At 42.8% G+C, this 27,264-nt stretch overlaps 1 protein-coding gene across 1 annotated transcript in view; it reads left to right on the top strand.

Annotated features, from left to right (window-relative positions):
- The window catches only part of SLC44A1 (solute carrier family 44 member 1), a 417,537-nt gene that overhangs the window by 381,667 nt on the left and 8,606 nt on the right, over positions 1-27,264 (top strand). The window contains exons 12-15 of the mRNA XM_069239753.1: positions 9,557-9,640; positions 10,443-10,580; positions 11,402-11,638; positions 16,090-16,170. Coding sequence (XP_069095854.1) covers positions 9,557-9,640; positions 10,443-10,580; positions 11,402-11,638; positions 16,090-16,170 — 540 coding nt within the window. The remainder of the gene's footprint in view (positions 1-9,556; positions 9,641-10,442; positions 10,581-11,401; positions 11,639-16,089; positions 16,171-27,264) is intronic.

A 27,264-nucleotide genomic window follows, 5' to 3' on the forward strand; every position in this document is an offset into this window, starting at 1 on the left:
CATGTTTGGTTTCTGTTGGCTTTGATACATAACTTCCCTCCACCTGGGCTCTATGGACTCTATCTTCAGATTCAATCCTTTTCTGGGTTTGGGAATGGTGATACAGGGCGGCCTTCTGCATGATGGTTCTCCTGTTTTCCCTCTCTATCAGTTTATCTGATTTAATTTTTCTTTTAGTGGCCTCCATTTCCCATTTTCTGTATATCTCAAACATATGTTGTCTAGCCTTTTTATGAAACAAACATTCCTGTAGGTAGGTTAGTTTCTTTAAATCAAAAGACCCATCCTCCGGCCACTGGAGGTCAGGACAATGTCTAGTATACCTGCGCCATATACTATTATACAAATTATTCTCTAAGCCATAATCCTTTAACATGTCCCACCCTGGTGTTCCCTCTTTTGGGATCGGTTGCTTTTTATCTAAACGTGGCACATGATTTCGGCGAAAACAAAGACATAACCCTTGCCAACATTTCTTATTTCCCATATCTAACCTTTTAAATTTTCAAAAAACAACATGCACCAAATTTCAAAATGCAACATGCACCAAAGAAACCCTTTTTCAAATGTGCACCAAAGAAAACCTTTTTCAAATGTGCACCAAAGAAAAAAAACCTTTTTCAAATATTTACCAACTTACAAATTGCTCCAGGCCTGGGCAAATTACTCAAACAAGAAAAACACGTGTAATACAAATTGTCAAATGGTACCTTGTACAAATGCAAATTTACCAAGAACTAATCATTCCCAAAAGTGATAAGTTATCCAAAAACAATTATTCTCTCAAATGCAAGTTAAAGCAGACAAGTAGCCAGCGAGGAACAGTCTTACCTGACTATCTGCTTTTTCCTGGATTTCTCTCCGGCCGCCCGTGTCAGACTAATCAGTCAAGATAAAAACCGATGTTTTCAGGGACTTCGCTGGGACATCATGAGAAAGCGGGGAGAGGCCTGCCCGGTGGATAAGATGCAGCTGCTTTTGAAACTAAGTCTTTGTGCAGGGGCCCCTGGAATCTACACCTCCGGAACGGCGTCCCCCCACTGGCAGCACGTCTCTTGACAGAGCTACTGAAGATATCCACTGGAAGGTCCCTGTTCGGGCGCCAAATTGTCAAATGCACATATTTGCAGATACTTACAAATGCATTTACAAAGGAGTTTTTGACACGGAGAGCCGGAGTGAAAAATCAAATGACCAAAGGTCTGTTTATTTTTGCTGCAGCAAAGAGGACAGGTTTACCACTGGCATCCCAGGCCCGAAGTAAAGTGTGCTAGCATGAAGCGTTGGGGACGCCGCAATAAACTGTTGCACTGGACGCCACCAGTCCTAAAGCTGGCCCTGAAGGTGGGTATGTGAAGGGAAAAGCAGCACATAGGGAAGAAGGTAAGAAAACACATGCAAAAACATAGTGCCTGAATGTGAGCAGCTGAAGGATACAGCCTACCAGTCAAAAGAATAGTAAAGAAGCTATGGTTGGGGGGACCAACTTGAGAAGAAAAATGAAAGCGATCAAATAAGAAGCAGGTAAATGGGTGGTAAGTTAACCTGTGGTAAGCAAAGGGCTTCCCCAATGCCAACTATAAGTATTGATGTTGTCCACAATAGGTCTTTGACAACAGACAGTTAAAAGCAGTCTGTCAGCGACACATAAACAGAAGAGAACCAGATGAAAATCTGAGTGTTTCTCTTTTCTGCTGTACAGGTAATTGTTTTCTGTTTTTCCACAGTCCAAATAATTTCTGGTGGTGTTAGTACAGTAATTCCAATTTTTTTGCAATCACAGTTTGTTAGCGGAGATTAAATATGATGTGAAAAATAAGCATCACACTTCAAAAAATATTTATAGAGGGAGACATGATCAGTGTTTCGTCATCCCTTTTAAAGTGAATAATAATCAGAAGACCGTCTGTATAAGGAAAGTCTTAAGAGGTCCAGAGTAAAAGTGACTAACTAAAGTCCCTATGAACCCAACTCCATACCAGAAAGGAAAAGGTTCTAGTTAATGCAATTGTAGGTATTTGTACAGGTCTTACAAGATTGTTGCACTAGGAAAATAAATAAATGCAGCCTTTGATGTTAAATTTCAGAAGAGAGGCGTTTCCGGCATTATGGCTGTCTAATTTAAGACCATTTGGGGTGATAATGAAGTAGATGATGACGGGTATGGCCACCCCCACCCCTCCCCCCCCCCCCCCCCAATCCCCCCCCACCTGAATCCGGTATAACCACAGGCTGGGGGTAGAGAGGCCTACCTTATTGCAGTTTTGAACACCATGCTGCTGCTTGGGCCCCCACGTTGCACAAAGGGAGTCCCACTAGTGTTGAGACAATGGAAAAGATAGAGGCCAGGGTCCTCTGTTAGCGGAGAATAGGCTGTTATACAAATGTCATGACCCCCTTCCAGATCCTCCTTAGCCCTCCCCTCCCCCCCAGCAGAAGACCTTCAGCCGACTATGCCAGATAATGTTGCTTTTCTCCTGGCAATCCAGTCCTCCTGAGAAGCCCTAGAGGGGGAGAGTCGATGAGATGCACTCAGAGGTACCCCTCTTGCGTCAGGGCCTCCGTAATGTGGCTGAAAGAATTACTCTGATAGAGACCAGAATACCTGAATTGGAAGATACAGTCCAGGGCCTGCGTAAGGAGGTGACGGAGGCCCGGGCCACTACCAAAGATGTTGTGTGGTGGTTGGAAGATGCTGAAAATGGCTCCTGGTGGGATAACCTGCGGTTTGTGGGGTTTCCCGAGGGGGTTGAGGGCTCTAATATGCTTCAGTTCTTGGATGAGTGGCTGCGGAGCATTCTCCCTCAAGATAAACCTTCCTCCTGTTTTATTATCAAAAGGGCGCACCAAGCCCTGGGAGTCAGGCCTTCATCTGGCATCCCAGAGGCCTGTAATAGTGCAATTTTAGGTCCTCACTGAAGTGCAAAATTGGGGGGATATGCCATAAAAACTATTAAATCCTCATTTTCCTGGATAACACTTGGGCGTTCTAGTGGCAGCAATGCTCCTTTGAAACAGTGAAGGCTAAATTGAGAGGGCTCGAATTGCAATATATACTCCTGTTCCCAGCCAAGCTGAAGGGCCTGTTTCAGGGAAAGGCGTTCTTCCAAACTCCAGAAGAGGCATAAACATGGTTGGAGGAGTGCCACAGGTTACCTGGACGAGGGGATCGAGAGACAGACCCGCACCTACACGGTAGAGAGGGGGCCCGACCAAAGGACAGAGGCACAGAAGGAGAAGCCAGCGCGCACCAGAGAGAATGACGGGGATGCAGTGGCATAAAACAGTCTCGGAGAGGCGAACAGAGGTCTCAGATTTGGAAGGAGACCAGAATGTGAACACCAAAGAGAGCAGGAAAAGTGTACCGGAGAGAGACCTAAACCATGGATACACAGGAGTTGCCATTGACGGCTCAAAACGAGAATCCAAGATCATCCCGCCTGACTCCACAGCCTCAGGATTGAATGCGGCACCATAAATGGGTGGTCAGGTGATGAGATATGAGGCTCTTCCGCTCCCTACCATGGACGGCTCTGATGGTAGGAACAGATCACTTCTCTGGTACAGACCTGGAGCCACTGTGTGTAAGGGTGATAGGTTCAGGGAACAGATACATAGTCCCAGGGACTAAGTGGTGGTGGACGTGATCTACAGACCTCTCAGCTCCCCTCTGTAGAGTAGTTTTAGTTAGAGTTATGGGGACACATGTTCATAGAGGTCCTTGGGCGTTGGGGTGGGGAGGAGGGATGGCCTTACTGTTCGAGTTTCTGGGTTTTCGTATTTCCCGGGGGGGGGGGGGATACAGACATGTCAGCCACATGAAGATTTTCTGGGAGACACACGCACAACACCCTGCCATTGGATCCACGACAGATACCCATTCCTCATTACAACATATACCTACCCCTGGTGAAATGGTGGGCACCCAACCTTTTGACACTAGGTCCCTCAAAATACTACCCTGGAACATTAGCGGTCTAGGAGATAAAGTGAAAAGAGGACTGGTGCCCAGTATGTCAAACGGATGCAACCAGATGTGGTGTTTCTGCAAGAGACCCATCTCCAGAAGACTTACAGGTTCCTCGGCAGGGGTGCTTATATCACATTAGAACATGCAGGTTACACTTTGGGATCTAGGGCGTTGGCCATGTTGGTTTAAAAGCTCAGTTACACTGCAGTGGTACTATGGTAAACATATAAGGCGGTCCTTTGCGACAGTGCCCAAAACCTGATAGCACTAAAGAAGAATAAAGCAATAGGGGCACTGGAACAGATGGAGCATACAACTTTGGAACTAAAGGGAGTCCCGACCCCAAAAAAACCAAACTCAGGCAATTGGAATTCCTGAGAACGGAATACCTTGCAGTGGCACAGGAGGGGGCAATGAATCAAATACAGGGGGTATTACATAGGTGGTATGATACTGGCGATAAACCTGGGAAACTACTGGCCAGGTTAGGCAGAAAGGAAGCAGAGGCCTGGTGGTTCTGTCAGTAGGGCCAGGATGAGATTGCTTTGACGTTGATGAGACTATTGAGGAAGCCTTTGCCCACTACTACGAAGAGTTTTAGAAAGCCAGGCCACTGCAGGAAGCATTGCACATTGCGCACTACCTGACGTTGGCAATTACCCCCATATTAGATGCAGAGACGAGTGATGTGCTGGAAGCTGAAATCACCTTGGCGGTTGTTCAGACGCCATAGCAAAGCTGAAAACCAATAAAGCTCTGGGCCCTACTGGGATTCCAGGGAGTTCTTCAAATGTTACTCCAAGCTGCTAATGCCCCACCTCTTAAATATGTTTTTAGAAGCGGGCCAGAAAAGTACCCTTCTGCCAGATCTCGGGTGAGGGCCGTGTTAGTAGCGATTCATGACGAGGGTAAGTCGAAAGACCACTGTGCTTCATACTGCCCAATTTCACTACTGAATATCAAGGTCCAGATCCTGGCCACGATGTTGACCACTAGACTTCTCCAGGTCATTATGCCCTTGATTCATCGGTATCAGTCAGGCTTTATGCTCAGCAGGTCAACGCAATATAATCTTCGGCAGGCCCACAATTGCATGAGCAAAGTAGGAGACAGGTCTGAGGCGCAAATATTTTTCCACTGGACGTGGAAAAGGTGTTTGAAGTACATTGGCCCTTCCTGGAGTAAACCTTGGTGAAGTTCGGGTTTGATCCTTAGTACTGGAAGGTGGTGCAGCTGCTCTACCGAGATCCAGTGGCAGCTCTACGAGTTAATGGCATACTTTTTGCCGAGTTCCCCATATGTAGAGGCACCAGGCAGGTATGGCTCCTCCTTTTCACCCTCACATTAGAACCCTTGGCCTGCATAGTGCAAGATCACCCCAGGGTTCGAGGCTTCAGAATTTCGGGAGGAGACGCAGTAGAGGAGAAGATTTCGCTGTGTGCAGACCATATCCTCCTCTACATTGCAGAGCCATCTGTGACCCACTCTCTCATCTTCCACTTGTTTGAGGAGAATGGGAGCCACTATGAATGCTGTATTAATTGGGTACATTACGTTCCACTGGGCGAAATAGACACGTCCCTACTCCCTCGTCACTTGACGCAAGCAGAGGACTGCTTTAAATATCTAGGAATCGCCATGGCTCTGAGGCAGGAACTTTGTTTTGAATTAAAATCTAAGGAGTATGGTGTAAGACTATCATGAGAGATGGAGAGGGCTAGACATTGAGGGGGCAAGCAGCTATGTTTCAAAATTGTTTCACTCCAACAGCTGCTGTATGTCTTACAGAATACGTTCTATCGCATTCCCCCAGAGGTTTTCAGTAGGTTGGAGGGAGACATGCGGACTCTACAATGATATGGGAAGCACCCTAGAATTGCCCGTAAAACTCTGCAACGCAACACATAATGGGGGATTAGCCCCACTTGACCTGGAAGCATACTACTGGGCAGCTTATTAAATTAATATAAATGACTGGTTATTCACTCCACCAGACCACCCAACCTACCAGATGGAACAGGCGAGGTGCCGGCACTATCTCTATTGTGGCAAGAGGGGTACAGCGTCCCGCCCAGCTACCCTGGTGGCATTGGCTGCCTTAGTAACATCCACAAAGTGTTTGGGCTGGTACCGTAAACCCACGCAAGAAATGCCCCCATGGGAGGGCAAGTGGCTCTCAGAGATGCAGAAACTACAGGGCTTTGAGGCATGGGATCTTGTTGGGCTTGCCAAGCTGGAGTATTTGATGGAGAGTGGAGATATACTACCATTTGCCTCTCTGCAGCACGAGTTTGGTATGACCGCCCACGAGTTTCTGAAATATGTGCAGATACGTCATCCAAGACAGGCTGAGGGGCTACCTGGAGAGAGTATCCCTGATTACAGCCCATTGGAAGGATGGTTGATAATGGAGGAGGAGTGGTCTCCCTGACTTATAAAACCCTGAACAATAACATGCCTGACAACCTGCACAGACTGCAGGGGAAGTGGGTAGAGGATGTGGGAGACCTGGAAGATGTTGACTGGGGTGCAGCCCTGATGCACCAGAGAGAGGTGACAATTAAAACAAGGCTACACCTAATCCGGTTCAAAATCCTGCGCAGAGAATGCTGCAATACAGACTGCATGCCATGGGGAGAGCTCAAAACCCCCTCGTTGTGGTGTAGTGGAGAGGACAGCTTTGTTCTTTTGTGTTAAAAAAAAAAATCTGGGGATGCCCAGTATTGAAGGAATACTGGGTGACAATAATTGAGGAGCTCAGTAAGGTCCTTGCAGACTCAATAACACCAGAATTCAAATTCATCTTCCTGGGGATTCTTAGTGACGTGGACCTGCCCCGAGCCAAACTTTTCTTCTGCGGCCTAGTGGTGGCCAGGAGAGACAGCTCAGTACTGGGGAGTAGGTGAGTGTCCGACGTTACAAGAGTGGAAATGAGGCATAGACATTTATATGGTGGCAGAAAAAGTTACTTATTCTTCCAAGGGGTGCCCCTTACGTTTTGGCAGGGAACAGCCACGCCCAGCCGTAATGGATGTAGGTAGGGTGTGAAACAGTAAAAAAATACAATTGACTCTAAATTTTGCTTTTGTGTTGAAAATGTACTGGCTGACGATTGTCTGGGTAGTGGATGGTGGGTGGAGGCGGGGTGGTTGATAACTACAACACTGTTATTGTTATCTCTTTTTATATGCTAATAATGTGTTCCTGACATCCTATGTGGTTTCCTCTTCAGTTCCTAAGGCGTTACTGGCAAATACAAAAAATAAAAATATTTATTAAAAAAAACTTTGCAAAAGGATGCACCTTAACGGGACTACTCCCTTGGCACACTAGTAGCCCAATTATGATAATTATCACAAGTACTATCAAAAATAGCACTATCTCAAAAGTAAATATTTTTCTTGCTACAGTTTGGCAAATACAGATTGCATGCATGCAGTGTCCTAAAAGCCCTCCTCTGTATCCCCTTGAAAATTGGCCTTGATTTAAAACGACCTAATGTTGCCCCCCCGTTTTCTCTCAAATGAACCTCCACTTACTTTCCATCCTCTGCATGCCCCCTTTTGAGCACACTGCCTCTAGGTCATATGCATGTTGCCTTAATCCCTCTTGTTAGATTTCTGCTTATTGTCCGTACCACATTGCAGATATCAAAATCTGTACTCTTGTAACCTACTAATACCTACTCTCCTGTAGCTCCTCTATTTATACCTCCAGCCATTTATATGAATGTACATCTTCCATCCCTCTAAAGATCACTTCTGACTCCTATTAATGTAATCGATCACATAGAAACTATAGTAAATGCTTGGATGGTATGATTGGCGCACAAGACATCCCAATAGCTATCAATAATCACTAGAAAAAACACAAAAATCTTGGATTCCAAAGCAGCGTGCTGCCCAGAATAAAGTACTTCAATGCCTTGCAGGTAGTAAGTGCTATAGATTAATTTACAGTACAATTTTAGAATACATAACTCTCCTGATCCTCACTAATACTAATATCAGAACATTCATTGGTCAGTCAGCCAATTGTAGTTCATTAGTACTGCATAAAAATCTCAGTATGTTGCTTGACACTCATACTCACATGAGACGAAAATTGTTGCAGCTTATGTCCATCATCCAGTACTGTACCAGTCCACAGCAATAGACCACACATCACCAACTGAACAGGCTTGGAATAACTTGGGTAACCTGCCTCATTCCACTGGCCAATGGAGGAGTTGAATTTGGTCCACCACTGCCTGTTTCACAAGCCTTCATTGTAGGAATGCTTCTTGGCATCTCACAATGACAGGTCTCGCCTCGGATTTCTCCCTCCAAGCTATGCCTGCTCAAGACCATAAACTATAAGCAAAATAAATCAAAGTGGACCACCTAGTGCACTACCCAGCTAAGTAGAGTATGGTCTTAAGAAATACCCTGAAGGGACCTTCAGAGTAGTTCAAAGCTGCTAGCTTACTGAAAACCATAACTGTGCGCCTCTCTCACACTTCATCTATGACACTGGTAAACTCGGTGTCTCATCATGATAACTGCACCTCACGGGTCATCTGGCACAACATCAAACCACTGCCCACATAGGATCAAAACAAAGGCAGCACTTCCATCTACATATGTTGCGTGATAGTGTGCTGCCCATGTAGGCAAGCAAATCAGAGTCCCCAAGGGGTAGTAAGCACCATAAAATGTTGTTTTACAATACAACTTCTTTAGAATTTGGTTTCGTATCCACTAGCCAGAAGAATGGGAAGGGGATGTTCATCAGTCTTTAAGAGCTGAGCCCAAAAGTGACATATATCACCAGCTGATGGGTTGATACTAAACTCCACCCTCTCCTGGCCGCCCAAGAGAGCAAACAGGGTATTAACTGCATATTTCGTTTCACAGCCTATCTCGGACTAACAGTTTCAGGAGCAGGCAGATTGAGCTGATTTTATGATTTGTGAAGCTGCCCCTTCCCTTTAGACGTTTTAAAATCTTTGAAATGTTTCATTTCCATCAGGCACAAAGCCAAAGTGATTAACTAAGCCCATGAAATGTACTAGGTGCCTCGCTAATAAACTATTTGCAAATGTTTCTTCATACATTTCTGTTTCAAAGATCAACAGTCGTACTGAAGTTCAAGAGCAGCATCCACAGTTCTCTAGTGTGTGTTGCTAGTTTTGGGCACTCTGTCTGCAGCCCCCACGTCTTCAGATCTTAACCAAGAGGTCAGCATCTTGCAGAAGAGCGGGATTTCATGCTGTTGTGGGTGAAAGAGAGGTACTCCATCATTAGGCTTGTGATGGACTTTTTCTGTGCCTGTAAAATTCCAAAATAGATACTTTGTCTAGTCAAAAAGGACTACATCGAACTGCTCTAGGAGAACTATGTAGCTGACATTTTCTGTTGGACATTTGGTAAGGTAATGAAAGCTTGGCTTACAGGTATTTTGGCAGTTTGGCGTAGGAAAGTAAGCTGATGGAAGTATATAGCTTGATGTTTGGTTTTGAAATGCACCCCCTTGATGTGTCTCTTACTCGTGTAATTTTTGTTTGCTATCTTTTTTTATTGATTCCACATTACCTGTTTTCTTTAGGAAAACGCGTGTGCACGCTGTATGTTGAAATCCTGCATCTGTTGCCTATGGTGCCTTGAAAAGTGCCTCAGTTACTTAAATCAGGTAACACTGCAAAATGCTAATACTTTTCTGCTTCGCTTCAGCTTTTTATTACTTTTCTGTGTGGCTTCAGCTTTTTATATTTTTGGCGTCCCATCTGTAGATGAGGAGAGTAAATCATTTCATTCCTCTTGATGCATCTTGTGTACTAGTCTATTGTGATGTCATCGCTTGATTGTCAGCTTAATTATAATGTTTTGATCGAATTGTTTTGCTAGACTCACATGTAGGAATTTATTCAATAATTCGCTAGTGCCAAAAACAAATTGAATGTTCAAGTACCAGAGTTGCAACAAGCAAGTTTCTGTATCGTAAATAACTTGTCAGAGTTGAGGCTGTTTTATGAGGAATTGCACAGTTGCTAAGTGATGACTTTTATGTCACGTAATTGAATGTTTTAAAATTCGGCAATTTGGATCAAAATTAATGAATTCCTATTGTGTTTCTTGTGAGGGCCAATTAGTTGTAAATTTGGTGTGTGCTTTTAATTTTGTACAGTAACTGTTTGAAAAATCTCAACAATAAAGGAATTCCATTGTTGCACATTCTCTGCAGATTTTGCGACAATGGAATGGCAGTGCTGCGATGTGAAAAGTAAAAATAATAATAATAATTGTTCTGATCTTTTAATTTACTCATTAACACCTTGCGTACCTCGTTTATTGCCCTGTATTATGGTTTGAGGTTTAGAACAATTGGATCCCACCTGTAAATTCTCAACTTACTGGACCGAAACTCAGTAAACTCACTTGAAAAGTCTTGCTATGTTCAAGCGTTGCTAACAGTGTTGTATTATTTATCACAGAATGCATATACTGCCACCGCCATCAACAGCACCAATTTCTGCACATCAGCTAAGGATGCCTTTGTCATCCTGGTAGAGAATGTGTTGCGGGTGGCCACCATCAATACTGTTGGCGATTTTGTACTGTTTCTTGGCAAGGTAAGCAAGAGATGCGACAAGTAACTGAGTCTGGCAAAGGGTTAGGGATGTAGGGTTTTAGGCAGATAGTCTAGTCTGAAGAGATAATGTTAATATGTAGGGTGAGGACGATCTTTACTTATTAAAGAATGCATTGCAAGGGTCGTCATTTAATAAATGTGTAGCATACATTGCCCCAATAAGTTAACATTAAAAACGTTTGAAGCAGAGGAATCTGAAGATTACAGGTACCCTTTTCCACTCATATGCTTCACACTATTTCCTTAGGTCAGTACATCAGGGTGCATCACAATAATTTGGAATCCTGTGTTAGTCAAATGACCCCTAACGTGCTAACCTCTGTGCTTCCAAATGTTGACATGTTTCTTGTGGAAGCCATTGGGAGTGTTCGTGATATATTACAAGTTCTACAATGTTTTTTGGACGTAATTCATACAATTGAGAAATGTTTTGTACAAGACTCATAGATTTTCCTGACGCTTTCCCCTTGTTGTCAGCTAGACAGCTAACTGTACTAAAAAAATCATTCTGATGGAAAATTGCTACATTGGGTAGACATACATAACATTTTAGGTGGTAGGCACCTGGTGGTGGATTGATCCTGGATTCCAAATCCGGTGTGGGTTGTACAGCAAATCAGGAGGTGGACACAATGTCCTAACCAGAGCTTTGAAAATATAGATAGCCATTTTGGAGCATTTCAGTATTTTAAAGATGATCTTTCACTGTAATCACCATTATCCTGGTGTTGCTTATCAGGAATGATGTTTTTGGTAAGATCACCCTACTAATTCCCAGCCATGTTTGATGTCATCCTCCAGATCCTGATTGTATGCAGCACTGGATTAGCAGGGGTCATGCTGCTGAACTACCAGCGTGACTACACTGTGTGGGTACTGCCACTCATCATTGTCTGCCTTTTCGCTTTCCTGGTCGCCCACTGCTTCCTGTCCATTTATGAGATGGTCGTTGACGTCCTTTTCCTGTGCTTCGCCATCGATACCAAGTACAATGACGGCAGTCCTGGCAAAGAATTCTACATGGATAAAATTCTCATGGTGCGTGCCATTTCACTCATTACATTACATTAAATTACATATCATTCCTTCTCATATGAGAAGTAGTGGTGATAGCCCACCTACTATATTGTGCTGTTGACATATTCCCCACATTTATAAACCACCATTCTCCTTATCCTCCTCTCGTTGCCATTGCATTTCATAAAATTATTGCACTCCAGACTTGAGGTTCAAGCGGAATTTGTGGGTATGCTTGTTTTCACTGTGGAAAATTTTGAACTATCGAAGCATAAAAGTGAATCGTCCCTATTAAAAGTTATAGTGTAAAAACAAACCGTGAAGCAAGGAAGGCTTTCACAAAGTTTAACCACTGGCAATCACTTTGGGTAGAATTCAGACCCATTATTTTTCATCCACTGTGCCACGCTAGATAAAGAGCGACCTTATGCAAATCAGTACTGGCCCCGCTTGTCATTAAATCCACCCTTAGATGCCAGTCAAGGCTCAGTCCGGAATGAACCACAAGCAGCCTAGTTAGGTTTCGGTCTTATTAGGCCTTGTCAGTCAGGTATAGGTTAGATCCTGTGATACAGAGAGTAAGGGGCGCACATCTAGGGGTATCATTGGCCATTAGAATGTTAATTCACACAAAGGTCTTGGTAGAAATGTTTGCAAATAGTCTAACTAATGGCAGTGCCTCCGGGTACCATTCCAGCCCATAGTGTTTTTTTGTCCTGTGTGCATAATCCATGTCTGTTTAGTGGCATTGTGGCTAAAAAAAATGGACTGGAATGCAGTCCTCCGTAATCGCCAGTGGTTGAGATCATTTCAAACATTAAATCCATCACCTTGTTGTTGGCCGTAGTTGACACCCTAAGTGCGATGGGTATGGCTAATATGAGTTTTGTACTCCCAGTGCCATAGGACTCAAGATGAACCTTACTGACTAAGCCCAAATAGGCAGAGACTGGTCTTGTGTTCCCTTTTGGTGGAGTAGCTTGCTTTGCTTTTGTGATGGACTGTTGCTAGGAAAAGCAGGGTCAGTACTGATTCGAATAAGCCTCTGTTTAGAGTGCTATGATGGGCGAAAAATTATAGACTGGAATGAGTCCCAAGTGATTTGCTAGTGGCTCATATTTATTCAAGTATTCATTCCATCTACTACACTGTTGTTTGACCAACTAAAAGCCTGACACAGCATTAAGCCTGTAGTGAAATTCTGCTGCCGGTTCATTGTGAGCGCTTCATATTGTCATGAGGAATGTTTAGATTTTACTCTGTGATTAATATGTCTCTTTGTGATGCAAACCAATATGAAAGAAAATAATTTAGTTAGTTTATTACAGATGGTAACATGATTATACTCGGAATCTTCCGTGCCACAGGATATGTACTGCCCAATTCAGGCAGTCCTGGTTTACTGTAGCTGGGGTTCTGATACTGAGCGTAGCTGACATGTTAGTTTTTCTCTTTCTTTGTGTAATCATAAATAGCTCTGGGAGCTTTGAAAATTCTCATCTCATCTCACCTTTCTGCGTGTTAATCGTAGACTTTTGAAGCTTTGCCTAATGCTCATGTGTTCGGAATGACTGCTGCAAATCTCCCATGTTAGTTTATCATTCAGGAATTATTAAATATCTGTCAAACGCAGCAGCTGCAGTAGTTTCAGGGAAATGCTCAGGGAATGCTCTGCCTGATATTAAGAAAATGCCTGCTATATCTGCATGCAGAGATTAGCAGGATTGGCAAATAAGAGCCTGCTTCCAAAATAATCACTTACAGGGCACAACCAAAACTGATTGCAATATCAGGCCCCTATGCCTGCAAGAGTCGTGTGACAATGTTCCCCAGCTCAGTGAGATAGCACACTTATCATGGACCCCAGTCAGTTTGCATTTTCCTGATATATTGAATTGTTTTGGTAACAATAAGGATCCAGTATGCTCATCTTCAAGTGTTTTGGGCTCAAGAAAGTTTCTTGTGTACAATGATGAACCTTATTTTATTTGCAGCATGGTCAGTACCTTGTTATGGCTCAAGTGAAATGTATTAAATTCTTCCATAGGCCTCTCCTGTAGGTCTTGGAATGGATTGGAAAAAACCTCTGGTAGTTTACGACGATTGCCCCTTATTGAAATTTATATTTTCAATGACCTATAATCATAGTCATGACTCATTACTACGTGCCTCATCTGCATTTGCAGGTCACTGTGAGATTTAACTCATGTTCTGCCAGCATGTCTTCCTCTTAGCATGAGCAAAATATGGCATGCAGTCTACCTTCTTTCAGCAATGCTTGTGGTCCCTTAATGGTTGTAGCTGCATTCCCACCCAAACCTCAACCATATGTATTTTGTTCTTGGAAAGTTAATCTATGGTGATCAATTGTGCCTATGTTGAAGGTAGCATTTACCTTGGCAAAATATGTAGACCCAGTGTGTAATTCTTATCATAGACATTGGTACAGTGTAGAAACACCATGGCTTAGTCCCCTCAAAAAAAGTCTGTGGCATTTAAAATTAGACCACGATGGTGAAAGTGTGAGAAATAGAAGGCATCTAAAATGAGGTTGGATTTGTGTCTTCACGGTGCTACTGCATAAGGAAGCTGTTAGATCTGTTCATTATTCTAGTGTGTTGAAGCAGGTGGTGCCATGATGGTGTTGAGGATGGAGGAACTTCCCCTTTTCTGAAGAAACAGTAGATATTGTTTAAAGAGAGATACATGGTGAATGTTCAAGAGGAAATGGAAGTCTGGATTTATGTAAAGAGCATGCTTGTTATGTGCCTGTACTGATATGACCATTTTGTGAATAAGGCATGTAGAAGCCATCTACTAAGCATGGGTTTTGAAATGTGGAATATGAAAACTTGCCTTTGGTGGGAATTGAAAGAAGATGGCAGCAACTGACCTTTTGTTATCCAAGCACAGTTATTTCCTATCTAAATATCTGCTGCTGAGCTGTATTAACTGTCTCCTCACAAGGTCGTCCACTCTAGAGCACCCGTCTGAGATATATTGTTTGTGATTCCATGATCTTAGTTTCCAGATTTTGTCTAGAGCACAGCCAAAGGTGTTGACGACTCACAGTGGGGAATTGTCCCAAACAATTACCCTGTAATTTAATCAGGACTCGGAAGTGTAGAAGATATGCTCACATGCCTACTTCAGGTCTGAGCAAGTTTATTAAAAGAAAAATCTTATTGTGTAAATCCTAGAGCTGGGTGACAAGAAGTCCCCCTGCATCTGCTGAGTATAAAATGCTAAAGCAAATATATTCATTAGCAACTGTATAGATCTTTACACCTATGGGTCCAGGGGAGATCTCCTGGCCCAAATTGAAACAAAGTGTGTGTAGCAAGTGTGGAAGAAACCCGTGAGACAGATCCGTCAAATTAATACAAAAATGTGAACTTTTCACATTTGAGCAAGCTATTAGAGAATTCTCACTTACTATTGCCAAGCATGAAAGTGAGGCTTTTTAGGTGAGAGGCCGCACACCATTGTACTGTAGTTAACATTACCAGGTGAAATGGCAGCGGTGATCACAGTAACACTAAGGTAAATAAAAGCCTTTAACAATCCCCTCCCCAAGAATTGGAGACTCTTCGTCCTTTCAGTTCACCTGACCCAACTTTGCATGCTTTCACTTTTTTTGCCTTTAACCCTTACTCTTTAAAGTCATTAATTTGGAGCTCACTCATTCAATATGTGCCATACGGAATTAAAGCCAAGAGTCCTATATTCTGTTTAATAATTTCATTTAATCTCCATTCCTTGTGAAATAAAAACAGCTAATACGTTTCATTTCTTTTCTATAATGGAAGTTCTTCAGGGATACATTTGTCACAGGTGAGAATCACTCTTCTATGGTGACCGGTGGTCCAAAGTTATATCCCCATATGTTTTATTGGAATCTTCCATGGTCCATCCATATAGTACAAAAAACAGTCAATGATGTATTAAAACATAGTGTGCTTTCTCTCTTGAGGAATTTCGACATAGAATTCAATCATTCCTTCCAAACAACAAGAGCTTCCCCTTTGAGCAGAATGTTGTATTGAGTGTTTAAGGAACCTTATGAAAACATTGCATGTTGGTGTACTCTTTTAGTTATGACCACTTTTCCTTTTCTATGTGGTTTATGAGCTATGTAAACTATTGTCCTTTGTAGCACTGTTTGGTATGTACGTCCCTTGGCTACAGAAATCATTCCTTTGTCTCTGGGTGTCACACCTGCGCAATATAACCATAGCAAAATAGACACCAAAAATCTTAGTCTATTAGTAGGGTCTACTTCGTGGGTGTTCACGTAAGTACCAGCAAGAGTAAAGTTAGTTATTGGAGTGCCTTATGGAAAGTTAAAACTTTGGTGGGGCAAAAAAAGTTTGTGGTTGAGACAAACGATGTTTAAAAATATATAATAAAATGTTCTTTTTAATAAATTGGGAAAACTGAATTTGCCCCATTTCCCTGTTTTTGCTTTACAGGAGTTTGTAGAGAACAGTCGAAAATCAATGAAAGATAACAGTCGAGGAAGTGGAGCAGAAGGCAGAGAGTTGAAACCGATGGTAGGTGCGGACCACCAACTGGCCGTCCTCCAGGAATTTCACTTTTACTTTCTGCCTCTCTCTGTCTTCACTGATTGGGTGGCTTCGGGTGATGCCCTTGCTCTCTGCATCACTCAGGACGTCCTACTCTTTCTATGTGTGTGCTTGCCAATCATCGGAACGGCAGAGTTTGTATCACAGCTAAGACCATCTCCTGTAAAAGCCAACTGAAAGGAGCCACACTGTTTTTATTTTGCAGCAAGATGGTTTAATGGCCCTTAAATTAGCATAAGCAGAAGTACCTCCATCTGTTTTATTCTCAGAAAGCTAGGATTTTGACCATTCGTTTTGAGAATTCATAAAAATGTAAACAATTGCTGAAAATGTGAAACTATGATCGATATTCTTTTTTTTTTTTTTGTTTTTTTTTAAACAGAAAACAGACTTAAATAGAGGTTTCTTGTGCTGACAGCTGAAGAAACCCTTATGAGGAAGATGGTGGTCATGTAATTAAACAGTAATTCGCCTAGCAAAAATACATTGCACATCTTGATGTGAACTGAAACGTGTGGCCTTCCTTCTGTTGACTGGAAACATTTTTCTTCCATCTGTACCAAATGTGCTTTTGTTGATATTGTGTTCTTGCCTCTGTCTTCCATTTTTTCTCCCTGTTTATTTTTCTTTTCTTCCTTGTTTTGTGACGATTTCTACCAAAGCACACTGATAAAAGCACACTCCTGGTAGTCTTGAGAAAGCCACTTTTATACTGGACGCTGTTACAGGTTTTGATGACGAGTAGCTGCTTTAATACAGGAAATCAGCGCACCAGGTGCGAACGTGAAAAAGCTTAGTGTGCCCTGTTATGAGGGCCAGGCTTTCAGGCAGATGGGGCAATCTTGTACCTCAGTATGGGACTTGACTCTTTCTTAAGAAAATTCAGTTTCACAAGAACAATCGATTTGGCACTTTTTGCAGTAGGCGATTTTGCGTGTTGGTTGTTTTAAAGCATGCCTTTATTAGTCTTAACTGTTGAGCCACATTCTATGGGAGAAAAGTATCAGAGAAAGGTCTGAGCTGAATCACTGAGAAAAACAATGTTCACAGCCTTTAAAACCTGTGCAGGAAATATTTCTCAACTCCTTGTGGTGATTCTGATTTGCTTTGACTGTGATGGTTGTCGCTATTAGGCTGCTATTGCCTTAAGTGGGGTTGTTCATCAGAAGACAGTGACTGTGGTCCGCAGGGCAGGACGTTTCCTAGTAAATTTAAATTTCTGGTATAGGCACTATTTACGCTGTAGGTTTAAATAGTGAGGTTGGCACACGTAAAATATGCATTCATCCAGGATCTTAATTTTACATGGACATCTGAAAGTCTTTGACTTAGAGATTTTCCTGCTTCTGTGCTATAAATAAACCTACCAAATTCAGCTACCTACAAATATTCCTGTAGATGCTTTAGTGCTATTAAGTTGCATCAGAAACAGATAAATAGTTATTTTTAAGCTTACAGAGACTATATAGTATTTCTTCTTTTGCTTAATGTCCATGGATCTATGGATCCACACTTGTGGAGCACTACTCTGCATTGTTGAAGCCAAGTAACCCTTTAAAAGCAGGCAATATTAAATCATTTGAGTGCATGCCATAGGTTCTTTTTGTAAATATTGGGTAAAGAAAACAGCGTTGATAAAAGCCTTAATATCAAAACAGTTTAAAGATTTCAGGAGATTCACTAGCTATGTGATACATTTAATCTAATATATGGGATTGATTTGTGAACAACTCATGCCAAGTACCATTTTTGGCATTGTATACAAGACAACTCTGTTGCATTCTGCAAAGTCCTCTAGACAAGCTTCTCAAGGCAACTCTGTTGTATTCTGCAAAGACCTCTAGACAAGCTTCTAAAGGCAAATTCCACCCTGCTATCAGAAATGTAATACTTTTAGAAATAAATGAAACGAGTAATACAATTTGATGCTAGCAACTCTTCTTCATAGAGCTCCTGTGCTGAAATACTGCAACAACAACCACTATATAGAATCCATATTAATGATAAGTATAACTCCATTTCATGCCTAGAATTCTTTAGGACACCGGTCTGCTGTCAGGAAAAATCAGACATGATTGGAGCCTGTAGCATATCAAGTTATTTGCACCAGGGACCACACAATATCAGCTGTCTCATTGAATCATTCTTTGATGGGTGACATCAGAGAGGCTTATGAAGTGAAAATGCATTCTGTGTCAGCCAATGCTTTTGCCCCCCTGGCCTCAGCTCCTGGTATTCACATCTTCTAGTGCATGCACTGGAATTGTGTGCGGCATGCCTGCCGCTGAGTGATACACAAGTATGACACTACATTCCCCCACAAACTAAAAAGCAAAATATGTTTTTGTGCATCACAGTGAAAAGTCTCTTAGGGTCTGTTGTTCCAACAAAGATGAGAGACGTGGTTTTCTTGCCTTTGAGAGCATTGTAGATTGGGGCAGCAATGGAATTATGGACAAACTGGGTCAGCTGTGACCCTCTTGAATGTCTGAAGTATTTAAGAGTTGCGAAATAGTCTGCTTGTCCTTCCACCCTGTGATCATTGAAATATGAATGATAACAGTGATGACGTAAAAATGAAGATCAGTTAAAGATTCTTGATACGATCTCTCATATTTGGCCTGTCCCTTGGATGTGCATATTCTTTCATCTTACTCTTCATGGCATTGTCTTGCTCCCTTTCTTTCAGTTGGTATGATGTGAATACTGAGGTTATATCCGTAATCTAGTTCAGAACCTCCTGCCAAATAGCAGGGGGCTTTCCAGTAGTTATGAAAGAGGTGTCATATTAATTGGCAGAGACAGCACTTTTGAAATAAAACGTTTGGTTACCTGTGCAACCTGCATGGCCTTTTTCATTGAGACCATGAAACGTTCCACTGTTACAATGGCCTAGACCACAAAGGCAGGATCTTACAGAGTTAAACATTCTCCTTTAAGAGTTTCTTATTGAGTGGAGGTCATTGTCTTTATGCCTTACTTAACGGCTTTTGATATGCAAAAAGTGTAAAAACTTGGTCACAGTGGAAATAAATGCTTTTGCTTTGTGTGGAAAAGAGCCTGGACCTCCAGAAATGGAAAACTGAATCAGTCATGGATAAGAAATCCTGAGAAGATGCAATGGAACCAAATATACAAAGGGGACTTACCCTCATATTCCTTATGGCAGTGTTCAGACTATGTTCATGGTACTGGTGATATGCAAGCTCGCCCTGTTAATGTCAGATTGCCCCTTCTGTGCCTAGTCAGGACTCTTTCTAGATCTTTCAATCTTTGGTAGTTAACTAGTTCTGATGCAGCTTAATAAGTATTATGGCACATTTATGATGTTGACTTTCTGATGTGCCACAGAGAAAGATTGTTTTCCACCTGGAGAAGTTAAAGGCCCCACAAGTATAATTTACAAACATAATTTAAGGATTTCTAAAATATTATTTGCACATTTAAAACCTTAATTCCACGTATGATACAATTAGCCACACTGATCTCACACCAATTACAAACTTTCATGCTCCTTTTCATCACTTTCCAAATGGCCGATGTACATACTTTTCTGAGGAAAAGCTGTTCCTCTTCAATTGTTAAAAGCTATACTTTTACTATTACTATTACAGCACCATACCCATTCCAGAATAGACAACCATATCTGTAACCATGAACTGTAACACAGCACTTCAGTGCATAACCAATGAAATGCAGTTAAACTAAAACCGAACAAATTCCAACCCAAAAGACACTTTTTGGTGAATTAACATTTTCCTGACTACACGGAGGCAAGGATTATGCTGTACTTTCTTTGCTTCTTTATTAATATTAGCCATCTTGATCAACAACAAAGACTTCGTTTCCCAAAAGCCCAGGAAAAAAGTCAAGAAACAACTGTCCAATCAACACTCAGGGACCCCTTGATAGTCCTCTGTCCCTGCCAGGGCCTCCTCTTTCTTTGTGCGACAGAAACTGGGTAACATAGTCCTCAGTCCTGTTTCAATCCGTCTGATCCTGATGGAGATTAAACAAAATTGGAATGAATCTCATGTACGATTTAATGTAGTAATCGTGCATCATTTACTCCTGGTCAGTCAACAACAATCTGGTTATATCCATGGATGAACTTGTGATTCAACAATCATGTATTGTATGACATACAAAATATATGCATTTACCAACCTTTACGGGTAAAATCCTTCCTGTCTTGGGAATGGGTGTATTTTCATGTACTGTTGGGAGGGCTAGGATATCTTCTGTGCAAGCGCCCAGGGAAATATAATTTTGAGGCTATTGCCCCTCTGACACGATGAACCCCCAAATGCCTTAATAACAATGCCAGCCTCATGCACGGCCCAGCTGACCATTGAGCAGTGGTAGGAGATTATACCGCTTTATGGGGCTTTTTGGGGGCAGTCAGAAGTTGCTGTTCGCCATGGGGTTGGATATCGGTCTTCATACTACGCACAGCTTTGGGGAATCTGAAAAAGAAGAATAAGAACCCACACAGCTTTGCATTTTGTTCATCATGAAATATGGAAAGTAACCCCGTCCAGGGTGAATACTCTACCCGTAATATGCAGTACATTCACATCAGACTCTGAGGCACAACAGTAAAAATAAGAGAGTTGTCGATTTGGCCGAAATCTTTTATTGAAAGATACTTATTGGATGGCCAAGACAAAAAATGATTGAGGACCTTGTTAATGTCCTACTAGATCGGATAACCGGGCTCTGGAAGGAGGACTAGTTAAATGCCTCTCAGAAGTTTCCTTACCAATGGGTGTTCTCCTACCTGCAGATATCGCCTACCTGAAAGTGTTGATGAATCTATAAGCCAGTCCTTCAGAGGCCAGGGAGGCAATAAAATTCAAGATGATAATACTAAAACTGTACTCATATTTCCTGATACTAATCCATCACTAATTCTTGTTGGGTTCCAGAGTAGCATGCTACTCACCGAAAAGCGATTTGACGCCTCGTCAGGGGTAGTAAGCGCTATATAAATACTATTACAATACAATACAATACGGACAATTCTGTCCCCATGGGATCCAGGTGCCATTGGTGACACCAGCCCAACCATCTATCCTATGCAGATTTGTACTTTTGATGGTGCAGTCAGCCCATGCTTTCGAAAGGAAGAACACAGCCTGGCTCAAAAGTCCTAGGACTTTCCACCATTCCCTGTAATCCTCTATGCCATGAGAGACAGAGATCCCTCTGTTACTAGATGATGGCGATTGCCCTCCAGATCCAGGAGGAGGTCCGGAAAGAGTGGTAGAAGGACTGGAAAATCCTAAGAAAGTTTCAGTAGAACCGGATACCAAACTTGCAATTTCCATATCTGAGTCATTAGTACCATTTCCACCTCTTGTCTCTGTACTTGGGCAGAGAGGCATGTTATCATCATGAGCAGGGGAAGTGGATCCCCGCAATGGTCCTGTGATCTAGCCGCCAACTGAAAAATCGAGAAAGATGATGCTCCAGGTGAGATGCAAAGAGGTCCCTGAAATTGGAGCCCACCGGACTTGACGGTCTGGAAAGTGCAATGGGTGCAGACACCAAAGATTTGTATCTTTCATGTGACGTGACAGGAGTCCCAATCAGCCACTCAACTGGATATGCCCAGGAGATGTTTTGCAGTGACCAAGACCTGGTTCTTGAGGCAGTAGTCCCAGAAGCTCCAAGCTGGGTCCAAGAGGGCCTTTGTATGTGTACTGCCTAAGTGGTTTATGTAACGGACTGCCGCCACATTGTCCATCTTTAGGAGGATGCAGCATTTCATTTGGTCTTTGGTCCAACACCGGACCACAAAGGAGCCTGCCATCAGTTCCAAGATGTGTAGGGATTTTTCTTGAGATTACCATTTGGCTTCTATGGAGAATGCCCCACATCACGTGCCCCAACCTGAGCCACTGATGCCTGATTCTTCAATTAGGTCTGGTAGATAGCCAAATATCGCTCGACAGTTCCAAGCTTCCATGTGGGCCAGTCACCACTGTATCATTACTCGAGCCTCCTCTGATAGTGGAACTATTTGAGAGTCACTTGAGTCCTTGTTGGAGGTGGAAAGCTTTAAGCCTCTGCAGGCTCGGTAATGAAGGGGCCCGTGAAAATTGGCCTGGTTGGAGGATGACAAAAGTCCCAACTCTCACAATCTGTTGTAGAGAGGTGCAGGGTTTGGCTACCAATTGACATTGTCTGTGTCTGAATTTGTTCATCTTCCTTAAAGGAAGGCTGAGAGGGGCTCGAACTGAGTCTTCCACAAAGCCCAGATACACTAGGGATCGAGTAGGAGAAAGGACCAACTTATGTTGGTTGATAATGAAGCCTAGCGAATCCAGGAGGGAGATTACCATCTGGAGATGTTTTGAGATATTCTGGGGGAACTGGTCCATCAGAAAGATGCCATCCAGATAGACAATGAGACGTACACCCTGAGCTCTTAGGTGTTCTACCACTGGGTGCATCACAGTGCTGTTGACAGGCTGAAGGAGAGGGTTGTGAACTCACACTTTTGCCCCTGCCATTGAAACTAGAGGAACCGATGATGGGGAGGAAAGATCAGGATCATCAAATAACATGTCTTTGAGATCGAAATACACTATCCAGTCATTGGGTCCGGGCAGGTCCCTCAAGAGGTGAATGCGCTCCATCTTGAACTGGTGGAACCAGCCACTTGTTGAACTCCTTCAGGTTGATGGCCAGCTGTTGGTCGCCATCCCCTTTCTCTCTCCAAAAGATATTGCCAAGGAAACTGGCTGGTTGAGATGTCTGTACAATGGCACCTTTGGCTAGTAGTTCCCCCACCTCAGATGTCTGTACAATGGCACCTTTGGCTAGTAGTTCCCCCCCCTCAGTGAGGTAGGAGGTTCCCTTTGGGTAGAAGAGCCATAAAAGTCCATACGGAAAACGTGCATGGTTAAGCGTACCCAAGCGTGAGGTCAGGACCAACCAGTTGTGGCTGAACCTCTGTAGCCTCTTGCCAGGTGGTGATGAGGAAAGGATTGAATGCTCACCTTGTGCAGAGCCTTGACTGCCACCGTCCTTATGGCCGCCTCAGTTATCCCAGTGTTTGGAGTAGCCTCTGGTGAGGTAAAAGTTTCTGAACTTCGCAGAGTCTTAGTATTGCCCCTTTCTACTGCTAGATCCTCTGCTGGGGCAGGAAGTTGAGCGATTGGCCCAGCGCCCCCTGCCGCAGCCAGCCCCAGTGAAAATCTGGGGCAAAAAATATGTTTGATAGATTACTGGGCCTTCTCAAGTAAATTGAAAGTTGCCACAAACTTCCCAAGTTCTCTGATAAACAGGTCATCAAAAAGTCCCCCTTGGACGATGGGGCCACCTTCTGAGGGGCATGATCCCGCAGTTTAGGATCTATTTGAATGAAAAGCGAGCAACTCCTCTCGATTGATCTGGCTCAATTTGCACTTTCCAAAAAGATAATGGCCCTCTGGGCCCATCCAGACAGGAGTTCAGCAGAAATGAGAACTCAAGACACCTTTGCGTCCTTTGCCATGTCCAGAATACAGGTGAGGGGCCCGGACAGGTCCAGGAGTTCATCCTGGCAAGCCCGCCAGGATCTATCAGAACCCTTCTTTGGGTCACATATGTATTTGGCCAGAAAGTTGGCCATGCGGGCATCTATCTCAGGTGTCTGCGCCACCTTATCGCCCAGAGATGGGCGAGTGCATTCCGCCCGAAGGTGGTAGCAAATCTCTTTATCCAAAGGCTTATGTACCCTTCCAGTGATGTAGGTCACAACTTTGTCCACTGGGGACCACTCTGCTGACCTAGGGTGTAGGAGTTCCTCAGGGTCCAGCATGTCTGAGGAGGGGATACCTGAGGCTAAGGTCCGGATGATGGCTGATTGCTTGGCAGGTTGGAGTGGCTGAGGGGGTGCCAAGGGTGAGAGCCTGACTAATTCTCTGCATCAGAGCCAGAAGAGGAGTCTGCAAACCGCAGGATTTTCCACAGGTTGGAGCCCAGATGGTCTGGGTATGAGATTCGTTAAGTGTTCTAGTGCCGGGCTCTGGGATTGGTCCTAAAATGCTTTCTTCAGTCTATCAAAAGCACCCACATCGATGCCCAGGAGTTTTCCCATTTGCGCTTAGGAGGCACTGGCGGTTGTGATGGTATCCTGAAGGTGGAAGGAGAATGCTCCCTAGAATATCTTCCAGATTGCAGGAATTTCTGCTCCGGGGGGCCATTACCTGAGTAACTGCTTTCCAGAAGGAGGCTCCCAGGATTTGGCAAAACTGGTCATCCTGTGGGAGTGCTGCAGCGCCAAGAAATCCTAGCTATAACTTCAGACTAAATAGTGGATTTTGTGCTAGAGGCCAATTGATCGACACAACATAGATTTGAGGGGATGTCAATAATGAATGATAGAATCATTAACAATAGTCATCATATTCAAGTATCTAAATGTTAAACAATAACCACACCTGCTTATTAAGAAGATTTGTGAATTTATTTCTCTATATTAACAATGCTAATGTCACGAAATAAACTCTCAAACACAAATGATAAGCATAGAGAATCAATAATGACTGATTAGAACGTCTTATATATCTGGGTTTAATCAAAACAATCAAACAAATAATCTCCAGCATCATAACACTGATTAATAACACCAAGATTGGTAACAAAGGTAAAATATACATCAGGGCAAAAGATCAAAATATGTCAATATGAATCATGAGCATGTGAAGATAAATTCCCTCACTAACCACAAATTAGCATTAACATGTTGGGCTTCATGGAAAAGAATTTAGAAACACAAATTTAGAAAAATCACACTAACTCGCATTATTATTAAAAAAAAACATGATTATTATGCAGCAGTTAAACAATTAGTTGCAGCTCGTACCTGCAAAGCAAAAGAGACACCTATAAAAATGCAATTTTCACACATTACCCATAGAACAACAACATGCAGTTTACTTCAGCAAGAGGACACCATCTGATAAGTCTTCAGAGAATTGGGCCTATCAACAGCTAAACCGACATCGCTAATATGACTGACTCGAACCACCATTTAGAAGAGTAAGAACGCAAAGAAAAATGGAATGAACCCGGGAGTCCTACCCAGATTGTTATACTAAACTCCAAAAAGTTTATGATTGGTCAGTACTTGGGGTGGTTTACGATTCAACCAATAGTTATTTCATTTGATAACCTAAAATACAGTGACGACAACATTAACCAGGGCACGATCATAACTGTAACTTTTCCTCTTCCGTCACGTCTGTAACTCCATTGTTCCATCTCGTCTAAACTTCTCTTCTCAGGAAGAAACTTTTCAGCTCGCAACATTTACTTCCATCCTCAAGGAAGAAACCACGTATTAGTGACAATTTCAAACAATAAAACATTCAAACTCGTGTAATGACTTAATAAATCTGACCTTGTAAGATATAACGCAGCAACCCCCTAGGGGCAGCTGTTTACATATTTAGAAGCTAATAATCACACTCTTTTATGTAAGCATTGAGCACCAGAAAATAACTATGATTATAACTAAAGTTTTGCTTAAACAGAGAAGAAAAATGAATTATGGTGACCATTTACGAAAGTCACCCGTTTTCATGTGTTAATTCACCAACGATTAGTACATTAGAAACCATTAGAAAATATTAGAAGATTTTGCACTCTTGCAGGAGGTAGGTAATGTTTCCCTCCTCTGTATGTTTTCTCAGTGTCACTCATGACAGAGAAACTAGAGTGGTGGGGCACCAACACACAGATGGTATCCTGGGGTCACCAGGAGTTAAGAGGAAAGTAGTACGACAGTGGGATTTACCCAGCTGCTTACACTGTAGCCCAGATGGCCCGTTGACAGGGCAGGAAAAACCCTGCAGCACACCAGATATTTCGGGGCTAATGTTTGCCTGGGCCTCATGTCATGCACATCTAAATTCCCAGAAGAGACACTCTTAATTGAGCGCTGCACACATTTCTTCAAACCCCTGCAGGGTCATGATTGCTCCAGGCGAGTGGGTCGAAGTGCGAGGAATGCACTAAAATAGATTCTGGTGACCGAGATTGACTCCAGAGAGTGTCCTGGGGGTGTTGCTCACAGTTTGGGAGTCAAATGATGTGCTGTGTGAGTGTTTTTGACCTCACAGTGCCCTCTAGGGGCCAGTGGCCTGCACCGGGGTAGCCATGAGTGCTGAATCGCAAGGAATGTGAGAGGAGCGGCCTCGGAGGATCGCCAAGCGTTCCTGCAGGCGTGCTGTAAACAAAAAAGCACTGTGAAATATGCTACAAGATAAAACCATCAAATTTAACTAAATAAATAGAAATAAATGTGGCCAGAGGCTGGTGGCACTTTGTGCTGCTGGAGCAGCAAAGAAAGAGGAGGCATCAGCAGGGACTGATGACTATTCAGGGGTCCTTAGTGTTGATTGGACAGTTGATTCTTGACTTTTTCCCTGGGTTTGTGGGAAATGAAGTATGTTGTTGATCAAGATGGCTGCTGTAACATTACAAATATTATTTTAAATTAAATCTTTTGATGGACCTTTTAATTCACCAAGTTCAGTAAACTCATCCTCAAATTAGATGGTTCTCTACTAAGAGTTAATAACATAGTCCTAAAAAAAATATTTTTAGCGAGCAAGTTAACAAAGGCCAGCCCGGTCTGAATCTCACACAGCCAACGCATTTGTGGCTGAAATCTGGAAACATGTACCACTCGTTAGTTGCAAAATAACTGGCTGCCTTCAACCCAGTCATCACTTTTTATCCTACTCATTTAGTCATACTTAGTCACCTTTGAGTAGAAGATGTCAGATATGACATGATGCTGTTTGCCACAGTATATGGTATTGTGGTCACATAAGGCAGAGGAGGAATAACTGCAGTTATGGTACAGATAAAGGCATGTGCCGGCACTGCCTGTATTTGTCACCTTCAGTGAGTAAGATTAAGTTATTAGGTAACTGTTTTAAAGTTACTAGTACGCTGAAAACTTGAAGGAGGTGTGAGCAGCAGTAGCACTTGAAAACATATAATTTTAAATATGGTTCAGCCTGATAATAGTTACGCCCCTTATATAAAAAAAAAAGAGTT

Source organism: Pleurodeles waltl, chromosome 1_2 (assembly GCF_031143425.1).
Source record: "Pleurodeles waltl isolate 20211129_DDA chromosome 1_2, aPleWal1.hap1.20221129, whole genome shotgun sequence".
Lineage (NCBI taxonomy): Eukaryota > Metazoa > Chordata > Amphibia > Caudata > Salamandridae > Pleurodeles > Pleurodeles waltl.